The sequence below is a fragment of the Azolla caroliniana genome, unplaced genomic scaffold (assembly GCF_043228905.1).
Source record: "Azolla caroliniana isolate FFs.n. ecotype wild unplaced genomic scaffold, voAzoCaro1.0.p SCAF_8, whole genome shotgun sequence".
Taxonomy (NCBI): domain Eukaryota; kingdom Viridiplantae; phylum Streptophyta; class Polypodiopsida; order Salviniales; family Salviniaceae; genus Azolla; species Azolla caroliniana.
In genome coordinates, this window is record NW_028230443.1 from 6,633,059 (window position 1) to 6,659,013 (window position 25,955).

At 38.7% G+C, this 25,955-nt stretch overlaps 3 protein-coding genes across 4 annotated transcripts; 2 read left to right on the top strand and 1 right to left on the bottom strand.

The window, feature by feature from the left end:
- Positions 1 to 3,454: 3,454 nt before the first annotated feature.
- On the bottom strand, positions 3,455 to 6,035 carry LOC147860923 (pentatricopeptide repeat-containing protein At4g13650-like). Its single transcript, XM_087323733.1, has one exon. The coding sequence runs from the start codon at positions 5,894 to 5,896 to the stop codon at positions 3,632 to 3,634; it is 2,265 nt and encodes a 754-aa protein (XP_087179859.1). The 5' UTR covers positions 5,897 to 6,035; the 3' UTR covers positions 3,455 to 3,631.
- Positions 6,036 to 8,595: 2,560 nt separating this feature from the next.
- On the top strand, positions 8,596 to 13,924 carry LOC147860924 (uncharacterized). 2 transcript variants are annotated; one of them, XM_087323721.1, is made up of 7 exons: positions 8,596 to 8,878; positions 11,178 to 11,277; positions 11,367 to 11,462; positions 12,207 to 12,259; positions 13,291 to 13,339; positions 13,430 to 13,477; positions 13,595 to 13,924. In XM_087323721.1, the coding sequence occupies exons 1-7, from the start codon at positions 8,622 to 8,624 to the stop codon at positions 13,688 to 13,690; spliced, it is 699 nt and encodes a 232-aa protein (XP_087179847.1). In that variant the 5' UTR covers positions 8,596 to 8,621; the 3' UTR covers positions 13,691 to 13,924. The 2 variants fall into 2 exon arrangements, with proteins under 2 accessions (XP_087179847.1, XP_087179848.1); XM_087323722.1 differs by lacking the exon at positions 11,367 to 11,462.
- A 4,931-nt stretch (positions 13,925 to 18,855) lies between these two features.
- Positions 18,856 to 25,150, top strand: LOC147860925 (uncharacterized). Its single transcript, XM_087323891.1, has 7 exons — positions 18,856 to 19,193; positions 22,542 to 22,641; positions 22,731 to 22,826; positions 23,601 to 23,653; positions 24,401 to 24,449; positions 24,540 to 24,587; positions 24,718 to 25,150. The coding sequence occupies exons 1-7, from the start codon at positions 18,856 to 18,858 to the stop codon at positions 24,811 to 24,813; spliced, it is 780 nt and encodes a 259-aa protein (XP_087180017.1). The 3' UTR covers positions 24,814 to 25,150.
- The last annotated feature ends 805 nt before the right edge of the window (positions 25,151 to 25,955 follow it).

The following is a 25,955-nucleotide window of genomic DNA, read 5'->3' on the forward strand; positions in this document are numbered from 1 at the left end:
GAAAACCCCCCTCAATGACGGAAACAACCACGGGGACAATGTCCGAAAACCGATCCACGGAGATACAACACAAATACAAAGCTCTACCTCTAGATACACACATGGAGATAAGTAGAGATGTGTGGCAAAATACTCCCGACAAAGATGGTACCGTAATCCAAAGAAATGATGGCTAACTCACAAGCATATGAGTGAACGAGAAGAGAGAATAAAACCTGGATAAGAAAGCCCACAAGTCGAAGTAGTAAGCGTGTCGATCTCACATTGAATAGTGGAGGTGGAAGGTAGATGAATTGAGCACCAAGCTTCACTATTTTTCGTTCTCTCCTCTTCGCTATATATTTCTCCTTTCCACTCTCTCTTCTCTTTATACCGCTCAAAACAAAAAGGTCATTTTGTTTTGTTTTCTCTTTCTTTTCTTTTCTTCTTTTTCTTTACACACACTAAAATCGTAACTTACATTTACCCTTTTCAAGAAATAATGTAAAGGTAATAATTACTAAAGAAACAAAACGTTCATTTTGTTTTATATTACTACCTAATAATAATAATAAATATCATTAAAAGAAAAAGAACAAAATAGTGATGGGACACATTAACATGAGGATGTCCAAGAGTGGAATTGAGGACATCTAAAAACATCCATTGTAATGCAATCCCCTGTTTTTTTACATGTTTAGAGGAGGTATTTTGTACAAAGGGATGTTTCATCTTTTGTGTAATAATAGGTACAATTGTTCGTATGGGCCAGTTTTACAAGCAAACATTTAAATGGCTTAAGGGTAGGACAAATGGGGAACAAGTTATCGTAAGATTTGTGACACGTGGGAAAACGTCGCAACCTAAGAGCCCAATCAGTTTCAGATCTGTTCATCTCAACTTCCATTATATAGCGTAAGGTAATATTTGGTGGTATAGGACGTTGATCACTCATTGCGTGTAGTTTGTATTTGATTCATGATATTTGTTATCAGAGCTTGGTACAAATGTTTGTTTGGTCTCATAAGTCATATTTGACTTTGGAAAACAATAATATAATCTATTTATCTTTGTAGGTCATTAACTATTGTCAGTTGATCTAGGAAACCAAAGGAGAAGACGAACAAGTATTCTTTGTTTTTTCTATTTATGCTCTAACACATACATTATGTTATGGCAATCGTTTTATATGAAATGCATTGACTTTGATTTTTTGAAACTTATAATGATATATTAAACATTTACCATTTCGAGAGTACATTTGATATCTCGTCATTAATATACATATTTACTTTTGCTCTCTATGTATTGATTAGTGCCTCTTTTTTCTCAAACATTAATATATGTAATATGGGCTAATTGAACATTTATGAATGTTTTATTTTATATTTATCAATTGTTGTACTTGGTCTTTACTGCCAATCAATCTTTAATTGATTGCCATTTATATTTATTCGATCATGAATAGATCATTAATTATCACCATTGATACTTTTGATTGATCTTACTCAGTGTTTGATCGATCAATAGCCCTCATTCTTTGATCATTAGCACAAGATGATTAGTCGCGCGAATGCACATATGTTCGTGCACATTTGTTGCTTTATAAAGAACTATGTAGAGCAAGAAAGTGTGTTCCCACACACACACAAATTCGAGGTAGTCGAGGATCTAGAATGTGTCCCCACTTACGTACGAATACAAGATCCTATTTAAGGGTTTAAAAGGTCAACACACTAATTAGATTCTATCTAGGTAACTACTAAGTTACGTGGTTAACTAAATGGCTAAACTTAGTTGAGATAGGCTAAACTTAGTTGAGCTTGATATCTCAACAACTTCAACCTAAGACCTATCAATAATATACCTATTGTTTACTTCGAAGCTATGAAATATTTGCAATTATTATTATAATGTTCATATAATAGTAATAAACAATCAAACACCATACAAAACCAACTTGATATATATGTACACACACACAAAATCTATCAAAATTTTATAGGTGCTCAATGTGCATGTGAAACATGTGCATTTATACATATACCAAATTGTGCAATCGGCGTCTATTACTACATGATCTTAAAAACCAAGATCATTAGTTCATGCTCAATGTAGACAACTCTATTTACTTATTTTTGCCAATCCAATGTCCAAGTAATTTTAAGGCGAATAAACATAGTTGAGCCTCAAAGATTTGCCATGCATTATTAAGATAGAGTTCGTGGACAAATGTTGAAGGGTTATTTATGTGCTACCACGATAACTTTTGATCTCAAACTTCATCTCATATATCTACAAGGGCTATTTATGTGAGATGTTTTCTTACATAATTCACGAGAGATCTTCATGGCACTAAGCTAGTGACTGCACCTTCAATAGGGGTGTATGTAATGCCTCACCACCCTCCCCAACCAAGCATGAACAACACCATTCTTTCTTCTTTCTTCACCTCAACCCTAAACCCCAATACTAGGGTAAAAGAACATTCACAACATCAAGCAAGTGACCATACCTTTGATTGGTGTGTTTATAATGACCCAACGACCCTCCCAACCCCATACACAATTGTGATTTTTTTTCTTCAAAGATTTTCCTCATAAGTATTAAAAAAAACATGTGAATGCTACAACTTAAGCTTATGTGCCCAAAAGCTTACAATTTTCATGTACACAATTATGATTACGTGGGGCATTGCCCTAATTCCCATGTTGACTAACAACCCTCACATGACAACTACATGTAGATTAATGTCAACCCATGGCACAACTTCCAAAATAATGACACCTAAGTACACTGGAACTACACATGTCATGATGTAACTTAGGCATGCTCCAACTACACATGTCTCGATGGTGTCTACCCATCCCATGTCTATATGTGCATTGACGACTATTCGCCCCACGATTAGACTCATGATGAAGACTACCCACGCCTTGACTACACTTGTGACGAAGTCTACCTGCATTACAGATACAAGCAGTGTTGATGATTGTCTACTTGTGTTAATGATAAAACGTAACATGGGAGCTACCCATGAGGCAATGCTTGGCCATTTCATGCCTTCCAATGGAACCACTATGAGTGTGGCCACAAGCATGGTTATGAATGGAATGGCCATGAGAGTCAATTCCAATGAGAACTTATTTCTATCCATTTGTGTGTGTGTGGTCAAACATGTCAAAGGGAAAAAAATCTGAAAGAGAAAGTTGAGTGCAGCCCTTTTTTCTTTTACTATTGGAAATAATTGCTTCAGAAACTTGTGCCCTTAATGGAGGAAACATTGTAATTTGTAGTTGTTTCCTACAAAAGAGAAAATTGCTTGCTTCCGAGTTCAAACCATGCAAGAGCAAATTTCATTGTATGCTTGTATTCCATAAATGCAATCAAGACAATTTGATATAGTCTCTGTCATGCACGATGCTGAATGACATGGTTGCATTTGGAATATATATTTGGTATAGCAATTAACATCTAAAGCAACTTGATTTCAAGCATTGCAGAAGAGTATATGCCTGGTATGTCAGTTGACAATCAAGAACACCCAATGACTCAATTTCTATAATACATATATATTAAGGAAAGGGTAGTGTATTATGGCTGAAAGGATGTAAGTGGGTGGCTGGTACCAATTTAAAAGGTGATATTTTTTTCAATGCAGGCTAGAAATCTGCATTTCCGCATCTGCAAAGATGTTCGCCATAGAGACATAAGCCGAGACATCAGTGCTACTCAGTCCTATGGCTTGTGCAAAAGCATGTTTCCCAAGTTCCACATCACCCCACTTCCGACAAGCTCCCAAGATAGTATGCCAGGGTGTTGCACTGGGATGAAATGGCATTTCTTTTATCAATATTACTGCACTATCAACATGACCTGCACGGCCAAGGAGATCCACCAGGCAAGTATGGTGCTCAGGAGTTGGAATAATACCATACTCCTTGCTCATGGCTTCAAAATATAGATGGCCTTCATCTACTTTACCAGCATGATTACACACATTAAGAATGCTAACAAGCGTAACCGTATCGGGTTTCCGGCCTGTTCCTATCATTCTTTGAAAGAGATTGAAAACATTTTCACTTTCCCCGATTTGTGAGTACCCTACAAGCAATGTATTCCATGAAACTTCATCTTGATCTAGGAGATTTTCAAACACATACCGTGCTTCTAATAGCAAGCCACACTTTGCATACAGATCAACTAGTGTGTTGCCAATAATAAGGTCAGATTCCAAACCTCTTTTCACAATATCGGAATGTATTCCTTCACCCAAGTCTGTAGCTCCTATGTTGCCACAAGCTTTTAAGGCACAAAGAAATGTAACCACATGTGGAGAAACACCCTCGTGTTCCATCTTTTGTAGACAATCAAGTGCGTCCTCATTTAGTCCATGTTCTACAAACCCTCCAATAAGTGCATTCCATAAGACAACATTTTGAACTTGCAAACTATCGAATACTTTACAAGCCTCCACAAATAACCCACATTTCACATATATCCCAACCAAGGTGCTTGTGACAGCAAGGTCTGCTTCAAAACCTTTCATAACAATCTCCGCATGTATCCCCTCAGCTTTATTGATAGCTCTTGAATTTCCACATGCTTTCAAAGCACATGAATATGCTACTTCATCAGGTGAGATATTGTCATATGGTATATTTTCAAAACAGTCAAGGGCTTCCCTATTAAAGCGATGTTCAACAAAACCTGTCATCAATGAGGTCCAAGAGGCAACATCTCGAGTGGAAAGTTTATTAAATGCTTCATGTGCATTTGTAATCATTCCACATTTGACATACATGTCGATCAAGGAATTCCCAGAAAGAAGGTCCAATTCCATTCCTCCGATGGCAAGGATTGTATGTATCTCTTGACCCTTTCCTTGAGCTCCTATACTTCCACAGGCTTTCAGCACAAAAGCAAAAGTTACGTTGTCTGGATAAATAGCACAATGTTGCATCTGTGCAAAGAGCCGAAGAGCCTCTTCACTTTGCTCATGTTCAGCATACCCTGCAATCAGAGAAGTCCATAAGACCACATCGCCATCTGGAAGATTGCAAAACAAGTACCTTGCTTCCACAAGTGAACCACTCTTAGCGTACATGTCGATCAAAGCGCTTATTAGAGTATCATTCTCGAATCCCGACTTGCAAATTTCTCCGTGTATTTCTTGACCCTTGCCTATGGCTCCCAAACAGCCACACGCTTTCAAACTGCAAATGTATGTCGCTGCATCCGCAGAAATGCCCTCTCTCTGCATCTCTTCGAGGCAATGTAGCGCTTCCTTGGGGTATCCGTTGTCTGCATATCCTACTATGAGTGCGGTCCACGAGACCATGGTCCTCACTTTAAGCTTTTCAAATTGCTCCTTTGCTTTCAGAATCAGCCCTGATTTTGAGTACATATTAACCAGGGTGTTCCCAACCAGGAAATGTCCCTCCATCCCTCTCCTTGAGACTTCATCGTGTATCTTTCTACCTTTCTCGAGAACCCCAAGGCCAGTGCACGCCTTCAATGCCGAAGCATATGTGTAAACATCTGGAGACACACCTTCGTGTTTCATCTGCTCGAAGCATAGGAGGGCCTCCTTCAAATGGCCACAAGCCACACATCCTACCATCAATGCAGTCCATGAAACCACATCTCGAACCGGAAGCATGCTGAGCACTTCTCGCGCTTTCCCAATGGACCCGCATTTAGCATACATGCTGACCAATGCACTTCCAAGGTAGGCATCTTTTCTAAGTAATCTCTTCTCAACAATACTAGCATGGATTTGGCATCCTCTCTGCAGATCTCTCTTTGTGGCACATGCTTTCAACAAAGACACAAGAGTTCTAGGGTTCAAAGCCTTTCTTCCATCATCATCATCATCATCTTTTTCTTTTTCATCTTCTTCTTCTTCTTCTTCCATCTTTCTGTACAGATGGAAGAGAGCTTACTGTGTCTGCCGTGCGAGATCTTCATGTGGGTCTGAAGTGTCTCATCTGGCACAAGGAAGGAACTTGCATATGATGAGGACGAACAGTCGGAGCAGGGCATGTAGTTCTCCAAAATTACAAATGTATGCTTTTGCACTTTTATATGTATTGCTCTTTTATATGTATTGCTGTGCTGATGAGTCTCTATTGGCTGTGGCCCAACCAATTTCAGAGCACCTTTCTTGTGATGCTCCCTGCTAGCTATCTATGGTGGCATTGCATGCTTTCATCAGGGATCGATCACAAGGGCCAGACCGAACCACAGAAAAAGGCCTCACCTCCACTTTGTTGTGAACTACAACCCTACATTTTTTTCACCTTGAATCTCAACTAATCATTTGTAACTTAAATCCCATCCATAGATGTTTCATTCATATGTATCTTCACATGCCTGAAACTTCAATCACATGTGCATTTGTTTTGATTGATGTCTACTTACAACTGTAACCACACATGGGGGCCGTAGGAAGAAAAGAAAATTGGTGTGGCAATATAAATGATGTCATGCTTATGTCCTTCCCCGCGTGATTGACAATCTCCTTGATCCTTAAAAGTTTGATGTGATCGTGTCCAACCTATGCATAGGCCAATATGCCCAAGGTGGAGTTTTTTTTTTTTTTTTTGGGGGGGGGGGGGGGGGCTCCTGGTGTTAAGGATCGATCAAATTGTTGGCATACACCCAGAGATGCCACATGGAGTCCACGATAGGGCTCTTAGCCCATGTGCAAGGATTGAACTCGTGAGTATATTCCCGTGTTGTTAGAATATATACAACAAGAGTGTTAAGGATCAATCAATTCGTTGGCATGCACTCAGAGATGCCACATGGAGTCCACGATAGGGCTCTTAGCCCATGTGCAAGGATTGAACTCGTGAGTATATTCCCGTGTTGTTAGAATATATACAACAAGAGTGTTAAGGATCAATCAATTCGTTGGCATGCACTCAGAGATGCCACATGGAGTCCACGATAGGGCTCTTAGCCCATGTGCGAGGATTGAACTTGTGAGTAAATGTCGGGCCCTGTGTTGTTAGAATATATACAACAAGATATACACATCGAATACACGATGGACCCCCAAGACAAACAAGATGAAACACAAAATTGAGATAAAGGAATGATTTTACGTAAATTATATACTTAATGATAGAAGAATGTAGAGATGTAGTACTATAAGAAAATAGTGATGCCAAACGACCTTTGTTTTCTCATGATTCTCTATGTTTTCTTGTGTGTGCACTATTTGGTATATGCATTATGCTTCCTTTTATAGGCGTGGGAGGCTTCTTCATGTGCGGCACACGTCACTTTCTTCTTTTCTTCCTCGAGTTTTTGATCCAACGCATCCATGATTCAAAAAATGAAAATAGTTTATCTGAAGTTCTTGTTGAATCTCAAGTGTGAGCAAATTAGAGAATGTTGTTGTCAATCTCAAGTTTTTGATCTTGTTGAGAATCAAGCTCAACATAGTGCAACGTGTGAACACACCTTTTGAGAATCTATGATTACTCAAAGGTCAAGTGTCACACCACTACTATCTACACATTAACTATGTGTCATAGAATCATATTTTGTGACAACATAACGAATGAGTTACATATTCCCCATGACTATGAGTCTTTACATTTCCCAAGAGAGAGTAGAGTAGTTGTTATAGTTAGTTAATGAAGAGAGAGGGTGACTATATATAAAGCACCCTCCCCATACTTCATATTACGTTGGTTGTGACTCCTTGTAATGCTACATTTTGTATTTGCTATTTTACTTGTCAATATACACATTCTTCTTCTTGAGTATTTCATTTCTCTAGCTTATCTATCTTGTGTTTCTCTTCTCTTCTCTCCTTTCTCTCACACATAACACACATCGCTTCCGCTACACACGAATCATACTCGATTCTTTACAGATCTCAAGTCCATGATTCATTGCATACAGTTTTGTTCAACCAAATAATCAAGTCGTCTAACCAATTATTAGGTCACCCAACCTAATTTAATCAGGTTGTCCAACTTATTATCAAGTTGCCCAACCTATTTTAATCATGTCGTCCAACCTATTACCAAGTTGCCTAACCTATTTTAATAAGACCGCCCAACTTTCTCAACAGGTCTTCCAACTGCCAGCTACCAACAACCTGAAATGATTAAACAACAAAAATAATTGTCATATTAATATGCATTTGAGCGTAGGGAATTAATCTCAAATCTTCATAGAGTTTTAACCAGCGCCCCTTGTTTTAATCATTAAAAACACTAAACCCTCGTTTTAATCGGGGACTAATCATCCCGATAACACTCCATCCCGATTTATGTTTAAAGTTGATTTTTTGCTGTTAGGTCTAAGTTTGTGTATGTTTTGAAGTTTTTATGTTTTAAGATGATTTTTTGTTGTTTGGACTAAGTTTTTTGAATCGATTGGGCGAACTGCAACGATCAGAGTTGGGCGACCTCCGACAGCTTTTTCTTTCACGCGTTCTTTTTTTTATCCAAATCGGACAGTGCAGATCGCACTCTGAGCGATCTGTATGCCATTCTGATCAGATATTTATGTATGTATGTATGTATGTATGTAAGTATGATTTGGTTAGTGTTGTGATGATCATTGATGAGATGTGTATGTCCTTCTGATCAGACATTTCCAAGCTAAAAATTCCAACAATGGCTGCCATGCTCACAGCTTCCTGTGGCTTAACCACATTACAGCCCATCCCTTCAATTCTGCACACAAAGCTCTCCTCATGGCCAAGCACTACATCCCCCCTGGATCTATCACACCCTGTTTCTGCAGGTCTACGGGCTCTTTCCAATCGGAAAATGACGATGATGAAGAAGAAGAATAAGAAGAAGGATAAGGACGGACTAATTTGGATCTCTAATGGAACTCGCTGGACCGCTAGTCAATGGCTTGATAGCAGGTATGTTCATCTGTTCTTTTCGCCTTCTTTTAAACATTAGTTTTGTCTCATCATGATACTGACACAAACTTCAGCAAAAATGATTCAAAACCTTCTTTTTGTCTCATCAGAATCCTGATACAAGCAAGCATAAGCTGAATGGTTTATATAATATAAGTTTTAGATCTTTGTTTCCTTTTTATGAAGACAAGAAATGTAGAAAATTTGAAATACATACACAAACCACAGTGGCATGTATCTAACTAGATGATACAATAGAGAGAAGACTCCGCACAGTAGCAGCAATGGAGTATGACCGTAGCAATGGTGTGGCATTTGATGGTATCAGCCTGACTTGGGCTTGTTTTGTTGAAGTGATAAGGTTGAATCTCGTCAGTTTTTTTCTTGTATTTCTCGCCATCTTTTGATCCTCCATGGATGATGGCGCTACGTGATCACTGATCAGGTTGCATTGGACAATAACTGGAGCTATGCAATCATCACATTGACATCTTGGTCATGTTGCTGGACGATTAACCACACATGTTGCCTATCCTTGAACACCCACTATACGAAGTCTACACGTACATATCTCGACGTAATGTCCTTGCTGCAGCTATTACATCGAGGTGTGGTCCGCAATAGGATGAAAAATGATCCTCGTATTCTTAGTAGAAGCAATTTTTTTTTGCTGCTCAATATCCCTGGGTGAGAGTTTACCCACATTTAATACAAAACATCACTTCAAGGAGGCTTAAATCCCATGCTAAGTATTATATTCATTGACAAATCAACTAACAATAACCTTGGGTCCATCACCCCCTCCCTCGATGCCACGTGCTCTGTACCTTTTCAATAGCTGTTATGAAGACTAACTTATTATTTGTAACCACCACAATTCGACATCCTTCCTTTCCACCCGATCTTACGTGGACCAAGGAACACAACCAACAAAGGCTTATACACTGTATTTCAAATTCTCCTCCACACCATTTATTTGCATGTGACTTGTAGCATCTGGGTTTGCTTTTATGCCATCATTATTGCCTGTCATTATAGCACATTTGTAACCACCACAATTCGACATCCTTCCTTTCCACCCGATCTTACGTGGACCAAGGAACACAACCAACAAAGGCTTATACACTGTATTTCAAATTCTCCTCCACACCATTTATTTGCATGTGACTTGTAGCATCTGGGTTTGCTTTTATGCCATCATTATTGCCTGTCATTATAGCACATTTTGTGTCTCCTAAGCACTAGCAACCATTCCCACGAATATGGACATAATATTTTACAAGTGTTTGTGGCTTAATGGAATTGACAAAAATTGTGGGTCAAAGTGAGCAATCCCAAAGCATGCTGATGTGTTGATCTCTTTGACCTCTGACATTACACCCCAGCTATGTGAGTGCGAAAACAAAGGCAAGATCTACATCAACATCAAACTGATCTGTTACATTTAGAATGTATAGTTAAAGCCATCCCTTGCCATTTCTTTCTATCTTTTGTACTTTTCTACTGTTACTAGTAATGATTGTTAATCATATGCTTTCTATCTTGATATTGTGCGTTAATCATTGTTAAGCAGTCATTGGTTAGTGTGAGGCTGGTTATTTGCACTCAAGGAAACTCTAGACATGCTATTTTCTTGATTATTCACGCAACTATTCACAGTTGAAACATGCTCACCTCTTCTTCCAAAAGAAAAGGCGAAAGGCAAAAACATTCCGACATGGATGGTGGCAGAAATTTCGCTATTTCTGCAAGTTTCATGAGAACTGCGTACTTCAGTATTACAGTTAATTGTTTGTTTACATCAAGAATCTCTAGACATGTCCACCCACAAACAATTTGCACTCAATCAATATCTAGGTATGCTATTTGCTTGATTATCATGCAACTAGTCACAGTTGAAACATGATCACCTCTCCCTCCAAAAGAAAAGGCAAAAAAGCAAAAACTTTTGGGCATGGATGGCGGCAGGAATTTTGCTATTTCAGCAAGTTTCATGGTTGTGCTAAAAGAAATCTGTAGTTTGGTATTAGGATGAATAGGTATTGGGAGGCAAACTTGGTTTGGGATCAATGCACCAATGTCACATTTGAAACGCTTGATTTGGGCCATCAATCCTATAACGTTTGCGTTCAATGCAGTTGAATGCATTGTGAACTTAAGGCTTGAAGGTTGTTAAACTGCTTTGAGCTTTCTTGTTTCTAATATAATATTTAAATAGTAGGAAAGGAATTGTGTATGAATAGTTTTTTTTCTACCCTGAATATTTGATGTTTAGAAGTATATTCATTATGTTATGCAGTGCTCAAGTTGAAGTTGCAGTACCTCTCTCCTTGGCTTGGGATCTCTGGTTTGATAAAGAGGGAATTAATCGTTGGATGCCATGGATTCACTTTATTAAGGTTTGTGATAAATGCCTTTCAGATTGTTTGCAATTCTAACTCTTTGTGGGTATGCATGGCAATGAAACATAATTGAATGGGATTTATAGGTTTCAAAGGATAACCCTCAAATATCTGAATGGGTATTGAAGTATAGTACATTTGGACAAGATTTTGAGTTCAAGTTCAGTGCAAAGCTTTTACAGGTAATGCCATTTCTGTGGAAGGAAAAGGCTTTTTATTTTGCTTGTCATGAGCATCAGTGTTGGCAACTTGGGATACATTTTGTTTTACGTTTCTGCATATTTTTGCTGTTGTTAATAGTATGATTATAAGATTTCACACTAGTTGTGTTCTTGGACAGGTTTGCTGCCCTGGGCCCTATTAAATATAAATAGGGTGCGTCATTTTCCCTCCTATGCATTCAACAACTCATTTTTGAGCATCTAGATTCTCACCTTTTATATGTAGGACACTCAGGAGGTTCTCATTTTATGTGCATATAGGTTTGTTTATACATTTGTGCGTTTTCGTTCTTTTTCATCTTCTACGGTCTCTCTTTCATGGCACTAGGTTTTAGGATCTATGCACATGATATACTACAAGCCATAGACAAGCGCAACAACAATCCTAAGTAAAAGACATGTGATGTACCTCCGAACAACAGAATCTCATCAATTTGTCTCTGAACCTACAATCTAGCACTTGACCCTCTGGCCACTGCATAAATGTGATTGTTTTCTAGAAACAAATTTGTCCATGCTAGATGGAAGCTCGTAAAAGAATTAGATATTTTTATGCACAAACCATATAATTTTCTAGAGCAAGTTGAGCATTTATCCATACTTAAGGATATTTATTACCAGAAACCAGTTGTTACTGGATATTAATTTATAGACTTTTTAAGGTAGGATTGAGTACATCTGATTCATTTTTCGTTTTGTTTATAGCCCATTTATCACCAGAAGATTCATTGGCGATCTATGGATGGCCTACAGAGCAGGTTCAAGCATATCCTTGCTATACTAGATTTTAAATTTATTCTGGAAAACCAAAATTTCTAATGTCATGGTAATATTTCTCGGCGATAACAATAACAGAGGTAATGCCAGTGCAGTAGTGCTCATCATAATTTAGACTTGCTTTTTGCTGATGCTGGAAAATGGAACCACCATTTCGTTTTACCAAACAAGTACACTTGTTCTATTCTGAATTTTACATGAGATAAAGAAAAAAGACTGCATATGCTGTACTCCAAATTTCTATCTGTTAATGTAACCTAATTGTCTATTTAAATCAATCAGATATAAAAGTAGCTTTATTTTTTTCTACTATGCATTGCCTCAAGAACTTCTGACCTTGGATTTTCTGACGTACTTGTCCTGATCTAACATAAGACTGAAAAAAGGATGTCATAGTGTTCTTTTTGGCTAAGTATTTTTCTGCGTTGACATACTCTACTAGCTTGTTATCATGCTAATGACCTAGCTAGTAGCTCAGTGTGGCATGTCCTTTTTATTCATCAACTCTGTTTGGTTCAGCTGTGAGCTTCATGATGGGTGCATCCTTGTGCTGCCTATACAGTGACAACATTACAAACTAGGGCTATTATACTGCAGATTCCTAATTTAAGGTATATGCTAGATGTTCGTGCTGGCTGTACAGTGACAATATTACATTCTAGGACTATTATACTGCACATGCCTAATCTAAAGTATATGCTAGATGGTCCTAGGTGTGTATTATAGGATGAAACTGAACCTCTAGCCAAACCCCAATAGGCCTCTCTTTGGGGGATATAGGTTATGTTGAGAGTTCACTCTCTAAAATGTGTCTTGTAAATCATGATTAATTTGACTTAATAGCATTAATTTGTATCCAATCGTTTGTATTGCTTCTCTGCTGGGTTCTGTTCTCTAAATGTTCTGAAATGTGGAAAATGAAAATATCTATGTATAACAAAAATATTAAAATGCTATATTATGCAAATATTTTAAACAAATTAAAATCTTTGTTTGGGTTGTATTATATCAGGGGCACTGTTCGTTTCTATCCCCGAGGTACATCATCTGTACTAGTTCAGGTAAATGTTGTTACAAAGACTTCTTAAGAGATTTTTGTGGCCTAAATTAGAGAAAGAAGATTTTGATATGATCAAAATAATGAGTTGCAGCTAACCATTTCATATGAGGTACCAGATGTGCTGGCTCCTTTACTCGCGGTATACTCATTTTTCAATCCTACTTCACCCCATGGAATTGAGTTAGAGCTTGGTAGTTTTGGCAAATGTTTAGATTTTGATGACAAAAGATTCTTGTGTCTATTATAATCCTTGCAGTCCGTATCACCATTGGTTGAGAGCGTTCTCCAGAAAGATCTCGACAGATTTGCGATATTTGCTAAGGACTATAGCAAGAATGCTTCACCAAACTAGCATGCTATGGTAAAAAGTTATTATCCTTGAGAATAGACTCCATAAATCTATTAAATCTGTAATGGCAAATTGAAATGGCCAACAAAAATTGATTTAACCATGTGTAAAATATATAATCCGATGGCCTATTCTCAACAAGGCCAATACTAAAAAGCTCATGTGATGATAATTCAATATCCCATTACTCTTGGAGTGAAATATCACATAAGGCTTACGTTGTTATACAACATGAAAGATTATGTGCATCGTCTATAATGGCAACAAATGACAATTCAATATGGCATCACACTTTGTAGGTGAGCATCACATTAGTAGCCATGTTGTTATCCTACTTCAATCATTGTGTATATCTATCGTATTTATTGGCATTTCCAATACTCAGCAAATGATTGAAGCCAATATAATATGATGCCTGTGAATTTCAATAGGGCATTGAGTTGTGAGGTGAAAATATCACATTAGGCTCTACATTTAGTTTTTTGTCAAATGGGTTCTGATTTAAGGCCATTTTCACTTAAAATTTAATGTTATGTTGGAGTGAAGGTTGCAATGGCATTACTCGTTGTATGAAGAGATTGTGAGCTGAGTACAATGTTGATACTGGAAAGAGTAGCGAATTATATATATATATATATATATATTGGAACATTGCTAACTCTGATTTTAGAGCTATACACCCGTAGACAGTAAGAAATCATGATGACCTTGGAATAGTTTTCAGGTTAGGAATACTTTTTGAAAAACATATATCTATATATAAGAAGGTAGGCATTATATATTTGATGAATATCTTTATATTGTGATGCATGGTGTAAACATTTTACATTTGACTAACGATTTAGCAGTTGCAACTTGCACACCACATTGCATTTGATTGTCGGGGCAAGGGTTAGGTTAGCTTATCATTCATTCAATTGATTGTACCATATAATCAAATGTGAATTTATGGTTGTCAATTGAATGCATCACGTTTTCCATCTGTTGGTGTATTTGTTGTTGGACTTCCATGTTATCGGAATTTGGGCGGGTGAATGTCATGTTTAGGTTAAAAAGACCTTCAATGATCTTCATGTACACCTTCATTGTTATAAAGACCGAAGGTTGGATTGATTGTCATTTCAAAGGTCAATCCTGCCATCATTGGTTACTTATTATTAGTGGGGCTAAATTATGCTTATACTTGAGTAAGTCACATTGTCAAATGGCCATCAGAGATTACTTTTAACAACCTCATCAAATTTATGCTCTCACTCAACAATTTTAGTGAATAGCAACAACAACAATATTCAAAACCAAATAAAGCCGAAACACTTGTCACATCAGCTCACATGAGAAACGAACCCAACAAGAAGAATGCGAAGTAGATTGAAGAAATGTTCGACAAAAACCTTTAGTTTTATAGTCACATGCACATTTTATTGGACACAAATAATGACATACATAACAACTTTGAATACTATTCATTTTGGTGCATATATATACTTTTATATCATTATTTCAAATCAAACTAATGATGAACAAAATATGAGAGATGAAAAGAATAATGAGTTTAGTGTGCTTAACCATACCAACTACTTTCCATCAAAAGACATGAGACAAACATAAAATATTGTTGATGTTCCTCACCACCAATAGCAATCAACAATGGTTTGATTTGACAAACCAAACCAAATCACAAAACTACGACTTATGGGCTTAACATTTTTAATGATTCATTTTAGTTGTATTCAAGTTGAAACCCACATTGGATTTGGGAAAGCCACAAGATAACAAAACATGACAATATGTAATAAGTTAGCCATGTATGCCAAAGTGTTTTGGGTTTGTTCATTTTGTACACTAAGTATGACAAGTGTTAATGGTTTGTGATATTGGTATGACAAGTCGAAATAATAGGTTCCAACTTGCATGTTGAAGCTTGGATCTATCGGTTGTGTGCAAGAGCGGGATTACGTTTTCATACTCACATTTGCACTTGGGCCATTGGGTGCTTTGGATGAAGATGCGCAATAGTCCAACCGGGGTGGATGCATAGAAGGTGACCAACCTTGTAGACTTTTGCGATCCATTGAATAATTTGGCAATCCTTTCCTTGAAGACTTTCGCATATCATGGTATACATTGGATATGTAGCATGCGTGGAGGCCATTGCATCCTAAGTGAGGGAACACATCACAAATTCCACATCCCAACACAACCCAATAGGACCGACTATGGGTATTACGTTGTTGCATAAACGCTCGTGCATGTGCTACCTGAGCAGAAACACCGGGGTCTTGGACTAGGGAATCAAAAAGTTTAGGAGGACTCGAAAGGATGGGGTGGAAAAGATCTAAGAGTCGAAAAGACTCGGGTGTCAAAGTGTCTCCAAGTCCACAAGATGTGTACATCGATGACTCTAGCTCTTCGAAGGCTACCTTTAGTTGAAGAAACCTTTGCCGAAGAAAGCCTTTGTCGAGGAAACCTCTTGTTGAAGGAACCTTTTGTCGAAGAACCCCTTGGCAAAGGAACCTCGTGTCGAAGAAACCCCTTGTCGAAGAAACAAACTAGTCAAAGAATGAATTAGTTGAGGAAATGAAGAAGTTGAAGAAACAAGGCAAAGGTTAGACAAACGAAAAGAAGCGAATGCTCATGGAACACAAAATCATGGGGGTTCGTCGATGCGAACTAGATCATCTTAGATGCTTACATGAGAGATTAATCACTTGATTAAGGCGATGACTACGGGTTTATGACAAAATGGCCTTGTACTAAAAAGTAGATGTTGGATTACATTTAGAGGGCCTTTTATAAAATAATGTTTACAAGTTACAACAGGGGAGGGGATACAACGGTGGCAACCTCAAGTTAACCATCATCTCAAGTAAGAGATAGAAAGTGAGAGGAATGAAGCTTCCAATGTATGCGAGTCGAGTGGGCCACCAAGTCCGCAACTACCTCTGATGGCTACAATGCTTTGAATCAGGGTAGAGTTCTCGTGCCACTACGTCCTCCCTACGAACAGCCTGTGTGCTAGATTGCAATCTCCTTGTTGCCTCCAGTTGAGTGTCGAAAACCAAGACAAAGAAGAGTTGAAGAAGAGAAGAAAATGAAGAAGAACCCATGAAAAACTCCAAGAAGACGAAGATGAATACCTCCAAGCTCCCAAAATGTCGAACAAGACCACCTAACAACGAAGAATGAAAGAAGAAGGAACCAAAATAAGGTCTCCCGCTCTCTTTTTATAGGGAGGGAGACGCCTCATTTACATTAAATGTAGATGTCCTTTTCCCCATATAAAAGTAAAAAAGAATAATATACTTTAATGTGGCTACTCTAGGAAATGAATCAAACTCTACACCTCCTACACACATTGAATAGCCCTGACCACTAGGCCATTCACTTACATTCATTTTTTAAGAATTATATATATATGAACAATTTGTAGCTCCCATTTTCCCATGTTGTCGTGAAGGATTTTGGCCACAGAGGGAAATGGAGCGAGACGCGCGGGAATGGGTGTCTACACGGATGTACAAAGTTTAGCCTTTATATGTGAAACATGTAATAACATAGGACTAGTAATTACTAGGTAGTAGGGTTTAATGGGCATTTTAAAGACTCGCACGGATAGAGAGGAATGTGGGAGTTTGACGTGAGGGAATCGAGGAAAATCTCTGTCGGAAGCGGTTGACTTAACTACATGATTTAACAACTCTCTATCTCCTTGAGCTATAAAAGGAGGGAGAGAAGACTGAGAAAAGGGATTATTTTTAGGAATTAGGAGGAAGTGCTCTCGGATTGAGTGCCAAGTTCTCTCTCTCTCTCTCTCTCTCTCTCTCTCTCTTCAGGTCTTGTGCCATCGTTTCAAACAAGGAGAGGAAGTCTCTGCTCGCGCTGGCAACCCGTGTGCTCCCGACCAGAGATTCTTTGCCCTGTCTCCTTGTGTATGTGTGAGCGTCTCTCCTTAAGCGTTGTTGCCGGCCGCGCCCGGTTGTACTCTTTGGATTCTCTGTTAATCATTAGTTTGTTGAGTCCCCTTTGTTGGGGTTTCTACGTGGCTCCTACTTGTCGTGTGTTGGCCATGCTTTGAGCTTGTGTCTTATTCCCGTCCTGAATCTGTTGCGTGCACATACGAGTCCGTGAGCCTGTGCGCTTGCCGCTGCTCCCAGGCATCCTAATCAGGGAAAGATACAACTCCCTTAGGCTGGTGAGCTGTGCTGCTCTGATCCGAGTACCATTCCGTATTCGATACACGACCATGGATTGAACCGGCATAGGTATTTGAATAGTGACACGATCCTCCCTTCCCCCCTATTCTAACTCCTTGGTCCGAGACCCCCCTGTGGTCCCGTCCTATTTCTACACATCCACGCGGAAAACCGCAACATCTTTGGTGAACTTGAGGTGTAAAGGGCGGTAGAGGAGTCGGAAGCGAACTCGCGGAAGCCATGGCAACGACCGTTGACCGCTTGGTGAACGCTCGAGAGGGCACAAGCGCCCTTGACAGAGCCGTTGAATCGATAGTCGCCGCGATAGGCCGTTTCAATGGCAAAGATGTGACTAGCTACTTGGAGGTTTACTGGGCCGAGATCATGATGAGGGACATATCGGAGGACAGACGGTTGGCCGGATTCCCTCGAGTTGTTACGCCGAGCATCCACGCCGAGGTGCTCGAGGTGCGAGCAGACTGCCGTAACTGGGCAGAATTCGAGGGGTGGCTCCTCGAAAGGTACAGTTTCGCTGACTCGCTCCGATTGTTGAAGAAGGACTTTATGGATTGGGTCGAGAGCCCTGACAAGGGACGGAATATGTCGGCTCTACTGTAGGAGTTCGAAAAGTGGTTTGCGCAACTCTCGACGCTAGACTGGACCGTGCTTGATACGAGCAAGGTCCCACTGTTTGTGAAGTCGGTCGACGTGCTTGACCGCGAGAAGGTTGGTCTCCTCTTGGAGACAGATGAAGGGCTCATGATCGACTGGGCCGTGGTCAAAAGAGTTTGCGGCCGTTTCGACAAACGACGCGATTGGAACGACATGGGGTCGTTGACGACCGACGCGGGTGCAGGGAGGAACCGGTTCTGACAAGAGCGGATGAAACGAGACGGTGGCTCGAGTCGGGCATGGCGCCGACCAATGTGGTCGCAGGACACGAGCGTATGTATGTATGATTTGGTTAGTGTTGTGATGACCAATGATGATGATGATGATGATGATGATGATGATGATGATGATGATGTGTATGTCCTTCTGATCAGACATTTCCCAACAATGGATTCCATGCTCACAGCTTCTTCTGGCTTAACCACATTACAGCCCATCCCTTCAATTCTGCACACAAACCTCTCCTCATGGCCAAGCACTACAGCCCCCCTGGATCTATCACACCCTGTTTCTGCAGGTCTACGGTCTCCTTCCAATCGGAAGATGACGGTGATGAAGAAGAATAAGAAGAAGGATAAGGACGGACTAATTTGGATCTCTAATGGAACTCGCTGGACCGCTAGTCAATGGCTTGATAGCAGGTATGTTCATCTATTCTTTTCGCCTTCTTTTAAACATTAGTTTTGTCTCATCATGATACTGATACAAACTTCAGCAAAAATGATTCAAAACCTTCTTTTTGTCTCATCAGAATCCTGATTCAAGTATCAGCAAAATGGTTTATATAGTATAAGTTTTAGATTTTTGTTTCCTTTTTATGAAAACAAGAAATGTAGAAAATTTGAAATACATACACAACCCACAGTGGCATGTATCTAACTAGATGATACAATAGAGAGAAGACTCAGCACAGTAGCAGCCATAGAGTATGACAGTAGCAATGGTGTGGCATTTGATGGTGTCATCCTGACTTGGGCTTCTTTGATGAAGTGATCAAGTTGAATCTCATCACATTTTTCTTGTATTTTGGCACCTAAGTCACCATCTTTTGATCCTCCATGGCTGACGGCACTACGTGAGTTGCATTGGACAACAATTAGAGCCATGCAATCGTCAGATTGACGTCTTACTCATGTTGCTGGATGATTACCGGCACATCTCACCAATCCTTGAACACCCACTATAGAAGCTTAGGAATAAAAGCACGATGTTTTGATGTACATATCTTGAGGAAATGTCCTTGCTGCAGCTATCACATCGAGATGTGGTCTGGAATAGGATGAAAAATGATCCTCGTATTCTCAGTATAAGCAAAAAATATTTGCTGCTCAATAATATTTTCTGAGACTTTACCCACCTTTAATGCAAAACATCACTTCAAGGAGGCTTAAATCCCATGTTAAGTATTATATTCGTCTACAAATCAAGATACGAACAATAACCTTGAGTCCATCAACCCCTCCCTGGATGCCACATGCTCTGTACCTTTTCAATAGCTGTTAAGAAGACTAACTTATTATTTGTAACCACCACAATTCGACATCCTTCCTTTCCACCCGCTTCTACGTGGACCAAGGAACACAACCAACTAAAGCCTATACACTGTATTTCAAATTCCCCTCCACAACTTTTATTTGCATGTGACTTGTGCCATCATTATTGCTTGTCATTATAGCGCATGTTTTGTCTCCGAAGCACTAGCAACTGTTGAGAATGATTAAAGTTGTAGCCCAATGGCTATCCAGCCCTTATAGCTAGTTAGCCCAACGGCCATATCTTGGCCTTTATAAGGAGGTGCCTTCTCCTCATTTTTAATAAGCGATCTCTGTACTTTCACTCTCCTGTCGTAACATATATGTATACCCTTGAGAAGAAATGAAAGGAGAATGTTCATTTTGCAGTTTGGTATCAGAGTGAGTTGCTGCTCGTTGGTCCCTTGCAGGTGTGCAAACCCTAGATTCACCCTCTGCTGGTGCGACAGCAGTTAGAACAGCACTGTCATAACATCCAAGAGAGGTAGGGAGGATTCTTCTGTTAGGATGACAATGCTATGTGGTTGAGAGGTGACATGGAAAAAGAAGTTAGAAGATAAGAGAAGAGATAGTCTAGATTGAGAAGATGGATGAGGCATTGTCAAAATTGAACGAGGATGAGGTGAAAACATTGGTGAAATACATGAAGCAAACTGAGATTGTAGCATCTGGAGGTGTGATGGGAACACAACCACCACCTAGACTTGAATTCCTTCTAGTTGAGTTCAAACTCGATGGATTGGCCATGTACCTGAGTTGGTCGCTTCGGGTTACGGGTGCGTTGGCAAGGAGAGGTGTTGATGGCTATCTAACAAGAGAAGAGAAAGAGCTTCTTGTTAAAATGAATAGTGAGTGGGAAGCATGGAGAGCTACCCACACGTCTTTGTATACTTGGCTTCTCAACTCCATGGTTCCATCAATTGCAACCATTGTTGATAGAATTCAAAATGTGAAGTATATTTGGGAGAAATTACAGAAAACCTACGTTGGGAGGGAAAATAACATGAGAGTGTTTCAAATTGAGCAGTAGATAGATGCCGTTTGGCAGGGAGATGGGACGATTCAGGAGTATATCATAGAATTGGAGCATTTATGGGCTGACTATGATCATTTCTACCAAATATTATAGATCTTAGTACTAACGTAAGCTTAAGATAAGGATAATGAAAAGATAGATAGAAAGGAGAAAGAGAAAGAAGGGTGCCGATCCACCCGACCACCCCCGAGCGAAGGGATCGAGACGGACTCGAGCCTCGATCGGCGTCCCATACCACCGCCGTGGCGTCGAGTCGTACCTGGTGCTGGCGCGCTCGCTACAAGAGTTGACCCACCACACGAGCAGAGTCTCGATGTAGTCAAAAGATGATCAAATGAGGGTAGCTAGGCCTCTTATTTATAGCGAAACCCAAGGCCCCCAGGCAAGTTCACACTTGACCTAATGGGTTGTCTCAATCCCGAGGATTAAAAGTAATCCTCCCCTTCTTTACACTCTCATTTAACCCTCACACTTATCCACGTGTATAGATTACTACGGTAAATTCTTACCACGGGATATTATATGGTCATGCTCGTAACAGTGAGGGTGGTTACTTGCACCCAAGGAAACTTCAGACATGCTATTTGCTTGATTATTCACACAACTATTCACAATTGAAACATGTTCACCTCTCCCTCCAAAAGAAAAGGCAAAAGGGAAAAAACTTTTCAACATGGATGGTGGCAGGAATTTCGCTATTTGTGCAAGTTTCATGGTTATGCTAAAAGAACTGCGTACTTCAGTATTAGGGTAAATTGCTTGTTTACATGAAGAATCTCTAGACATGTCCATTGACAATCTATTTGCACTCAAGCAATCTCTAGACATGTTATGTGCTTGATTATTCATGCAACTAGTCACAGTTGAAACATGGACACCTCTCCTTCCAAAAAAGGCAAGAGGGCAAAAACTTTCTGACATGGATGGCGGCAAGAATTTTGCTATTTCAGCAAGTTTCATGGTTATGCTAAAAGAAATGCATAGTTCAACATTAGGGTGAATAGGTATTGGGAGGCAAACTTGGTTTGGGATCAATGCACCAATGGCACATGTGAAACGCTTGATTTGGGGCATCAATCCTATAATGTTTGCGCTCAATGCAGTTGAATGCATTGTGAACTTACGGCTTCGGGGTTGTTACATTGCTTTGACAGTTCTTGTTTCTAATATAATATTTAAATAGTAGGAAAGGAAGAGTGTATAAATAGCTTTTTTTTCTACTATGAATATTTATGAAGCAATGCCTAGGGAAATACACGGGCTTTGGCCTCACTTGGAACTGACCACTCGCAATCTAGATTTACTAAATGTATTCATGTGCTGCACATGAAGCATATTGTATGGCTGTTTTTCTTATAATAAATTTTTTAAAAGTTACCATGACTATTAAATGTTTACAAGTATATTCTTATGTTCTGCAGTGCTCAAGTTGAAGTTGCAGTACCTCTCTCCTTGGCTTGGGATCTCTGGTCTGATAAAGAGGGAATTAATCGTTGGATGCCATGGATTCACTCTATTAAGGTTTGTGATATATGCCTTTCAGATTGTTTGAAATTCTAAGTCTTTGTGGGTATGCATGGCAATGAAACATAATTGAATGGGATATATAGGTTTCGAAGGATAACCCTCAAATATCTGAATGGGTATTGAAGTATAGTACATTTGGACAAGATTTTGAGTTCAAGTGGACTGCAAAGAATTTACAGGTAATGCCATTTCAGTAGAGGGAAAAGGCTTGTTATTTTACTTGTCATGAGCATCAGTGTTAGCAACTTGGGCTACATCTTGTTTTACCTCTCCGCATATTGTTTCTGCTATTAATAGTATGATTATAATATTTCACACTAGTTGTGTTCTTGGACAGGTTAGCTGCCCTGGGCCCTATTAAATTTAAATAGGGGTGTGCCTCATTTTCCCTCTTATGCATTCAACAACTCATTTTTGAGCATCGAGCTTTCTAGGCCGCTCATGCACTCTTACTCTCACCCTTTATATGTAGGATATTCAGGAGGTTCTCATTTTTTGTGCATATAGGTTTGTTTATACATTTTGTGTGTTTTCATTACTCTTTCCTTCTGCTACGGTCTCTCTTTCATGGCAGTAGGTTTTAGGATCTATGCACATGATGTACTACAAGCCATACACAAGCGGAACAACAATCCTAAGGAGAAGACATGTGATGCACCTCCCAACTACTGAATCTCATCAATTCGTCCCTGAACCTACAATCTGGCCCTTGACCCTCTGGTCACTGCATAAATGTGATTGTTTTCAAGAAACATATTTCTCCATGCTAGATGGAAGCTCGTAAAATATTAGATTTTTCTATGCACAAACCATGTCATTTTCTAGAGCAGGTTGAGTATATATCCATACTTAAGGATATTTATTACCGGACACCAGTTGTTACTGGCTATTAATTTAGAGACTTTTTAAGGTAGGATTGAGTACATCTGATTCATTTTTCATTTTGTTTATAGCCCATTTATCACCAGAAGATTCATTGGCGATCTATGGATGGCCTACAGAACAGGTTCAAGCATATCCTATACTAGTTTTTAAACCAAAATTTCTAATGTCATGTTATTATTTCTCAGCAATAACAATAACAGAGGTAATGCCAGTGCAGTAGCGCTGATCATAATTTAGACTTGCTTTTTGCTGATGGTGGAAAATGGAACCACCATTTCGTTTTACCAAACAAGTACACTTGTTCTATTGTTAATTTTACATGAGATAAAGAAAAAAGACTGCATATGCTGTACTCCAAATTTCTATCTGTTAATGTAAGTTAATTTTCAGTTTAAATCAATCAGATATAAAAGTAGCTCTATTTTTTCTACGAGTCATTGCCTCAAGCACTGCTGACCTTGGATTTTCTGACGTACTTGTCCTGATCTAATACAAGATTGAAAAAAGGATCTCAGAGTGTTCTTCAGCTCTATCTCTGCAGAATATTAGAAAGGACAAAAATATTTTGTTATACATCTAGCCAAACCCCAATAGGCCTCTCTTTGGGGGATATAGGTTATGATGAGAGTTTACTCTCTAAACGTGTCTTGTAAATCATGATTAATTTGATTTAATAGCATTAATTTGTATCCAATCGTTTGTATTGCTTCTCTGCTGGGTTCTGTTCTCTAAATGTTCTGAAATGTGGAAAATGAAAATATCTATGTATATAAAAAATATTAAAATGATATATAGCATAGTTTGTTTAAGAGTATTATGCAAATATTTCAAAAAAATTAAAATCTTTGTTTGGGTTTTATTATATCAGGGGCACTGTTCGTTTTTATCCCCGAGGTACATCATCTGTAGTAATTCAGGTAAATGTTGTTACAAAGACTTCTTGAGAGATTTTTGTGCCCTAAATTAGAGAAAGAAGATTTTGATATGATCAAATAAATGAGTTGCAGCTAACCATTTCATATGAGGTACCAGATGTGTTGGCTCCTTTACTCGCGGTATACTCATTTTTCAATCTTACTTCACCCCATGGAATTGATTTGTCTCCCTGATTTAGAGCTTCGTAATTTCAGCAAATGTTTAGATTTTGATGAAAAAAGATTCTTGTGTCTATTATAATCCTTGCAGTCTGTATCACCGTTGGTTGAGAGCATTCTCCAGAAAGATCTCGACAGATTTGCGATATTTGCTAAGGACTATAGCAAGAACGCTTCACCAAATTAGCATGTTATGGTAAAAAAGTTATGATTCTTGATAATAGACTCTGTAAATCTATTAAATCTGTAATGGCAAATTGAAATGGCCAACAAAAATTGTTTTAACTATGTGTAAAATATATAATCCGATGTCTTATTCTCAACAATGCCAATACTAAAAAGCTCATGTGATAAAAATTTAATATGCCATTACTCTTGGAGTGAAATATCATATTAGGCTTACATTGTTATACTACACGAAAGATTATGTACACCATCTATAATGGCAACCAATGCCAATTCAATATGGCATCACACTTTGTAGGTGAACATGACATTAGAATCCACATTGTTATCCTACTTCAGTCATTGTGTATATCTATCATATTTATTGGCATTTCCAATACGCAGCAAATGATTCAAGTGAATGTAATATGATGCCTATGAATTTCAATAGGGCATTGATTTGTAAGGTGAAAATATCACATTAGACTCTATATTTAGTTTTTTGTGAAATGGGTTCTGATTTAATGGCATGTTCACTTAAAATTTAATGTTATGTTGGAGTGAAGGTTGCAGCGTATGGCATTACTCGTTGTATGAAGAGATTGTGAACTGAGTACGATGTTGAGACTGGAGAGAGTAATGAAATATATAGATATGTATATATATATTGAAACATTGCTAACTCGTATCTTAGAGCTATACACCCGTAGACAACAAGAAATCATGATGACCGTGGAATACTCTTTGAGAAACATGTTTCTACATATAAGAAGGTAGCATATATTTGATGAATGACTTCATATTTTGATGCATGATGTGAACATTTTACATTTGACTAACAATTAGTAGTTGCAACTTGTACATCACATTGCATTTGATTGTCGGGGTGGGGGGGTTAGGTTAGGTAATCATTCATTCAATTGATTATACCATATAATCAATTGTGAATCTATAGTTGTCAATTGAATGCATCACGTTTTCCATGTTTTGTTGGTGTGTTCATTGTTGAACTCCATGTTACAGAATTTGGGCGGGTGAATATTATGTCGAGGATATAAAGACCGTCAATGACCTTGATGTACACCTTCATTGTTATAAAGGCTGAAGGTTGGTTTGATTGTCATTTCAAAGGTCAATCTTGCTATCATTGGTTACTTATTATTC

What these genes read in the sequence shown, in the direction of transcription:
- LOC147860923 (XM_087323733.1), bottom strand. Translation starts at nt 5,896, where the DNA reads ATGGAAGAAGAAGAAGAAGAAGATGAAAAAGAAAAAGATGATGATGAT.
- LOC147860924 (XM_087323721.1), top strand. Translation starts at nt 8,622, where the DNA reads ATGGCTGCCATGCTCACAGCTTCCTGTGGCTTAACCACATTACAGCCC. An exon ending in CATCATCTGTACTAGTTCAG is followed by an intron (nt 13,340 to 13,429) that starts GTAAATGTTGTT and finishes AATGAGTTGCAG; the next exon opens with CTAACCATTTCATATGAGGT. An exon ending in TGCTGGCTCCTTTACTCGCG is followed by an intron (nt 13,478 to 13,594) that starts GTATACTCATTT and finishes TAATCCTTGCAG; the next exon opens with TCCGTATCACCATTGGTTGA.
- LOC147860925 (XM_087323891.1), top strand. Translation starts at nt 18,856, where the DNA reads ATGACCAATGATGATGATGATGATGATGATGATGATGATGATGATGAT. An exon ending in AGTCAATGGCTTGATAGCAG is followed by an intron (nt 19,194 to 22,541) that starts GTATGTTCATCT and finishes TATGTTCTGCAG; the next exon opens with TGCTCAAGTTGAAGTTGCAG. An exon ending in CATGGATTCACTCTATTAAG is followed by an intron (nt 22,642 to 22,730) that starts GTTTGTGATATA and finishes TGGGATATATAG; the next exon opens with GTTTCGAAGGATAACCCTCA.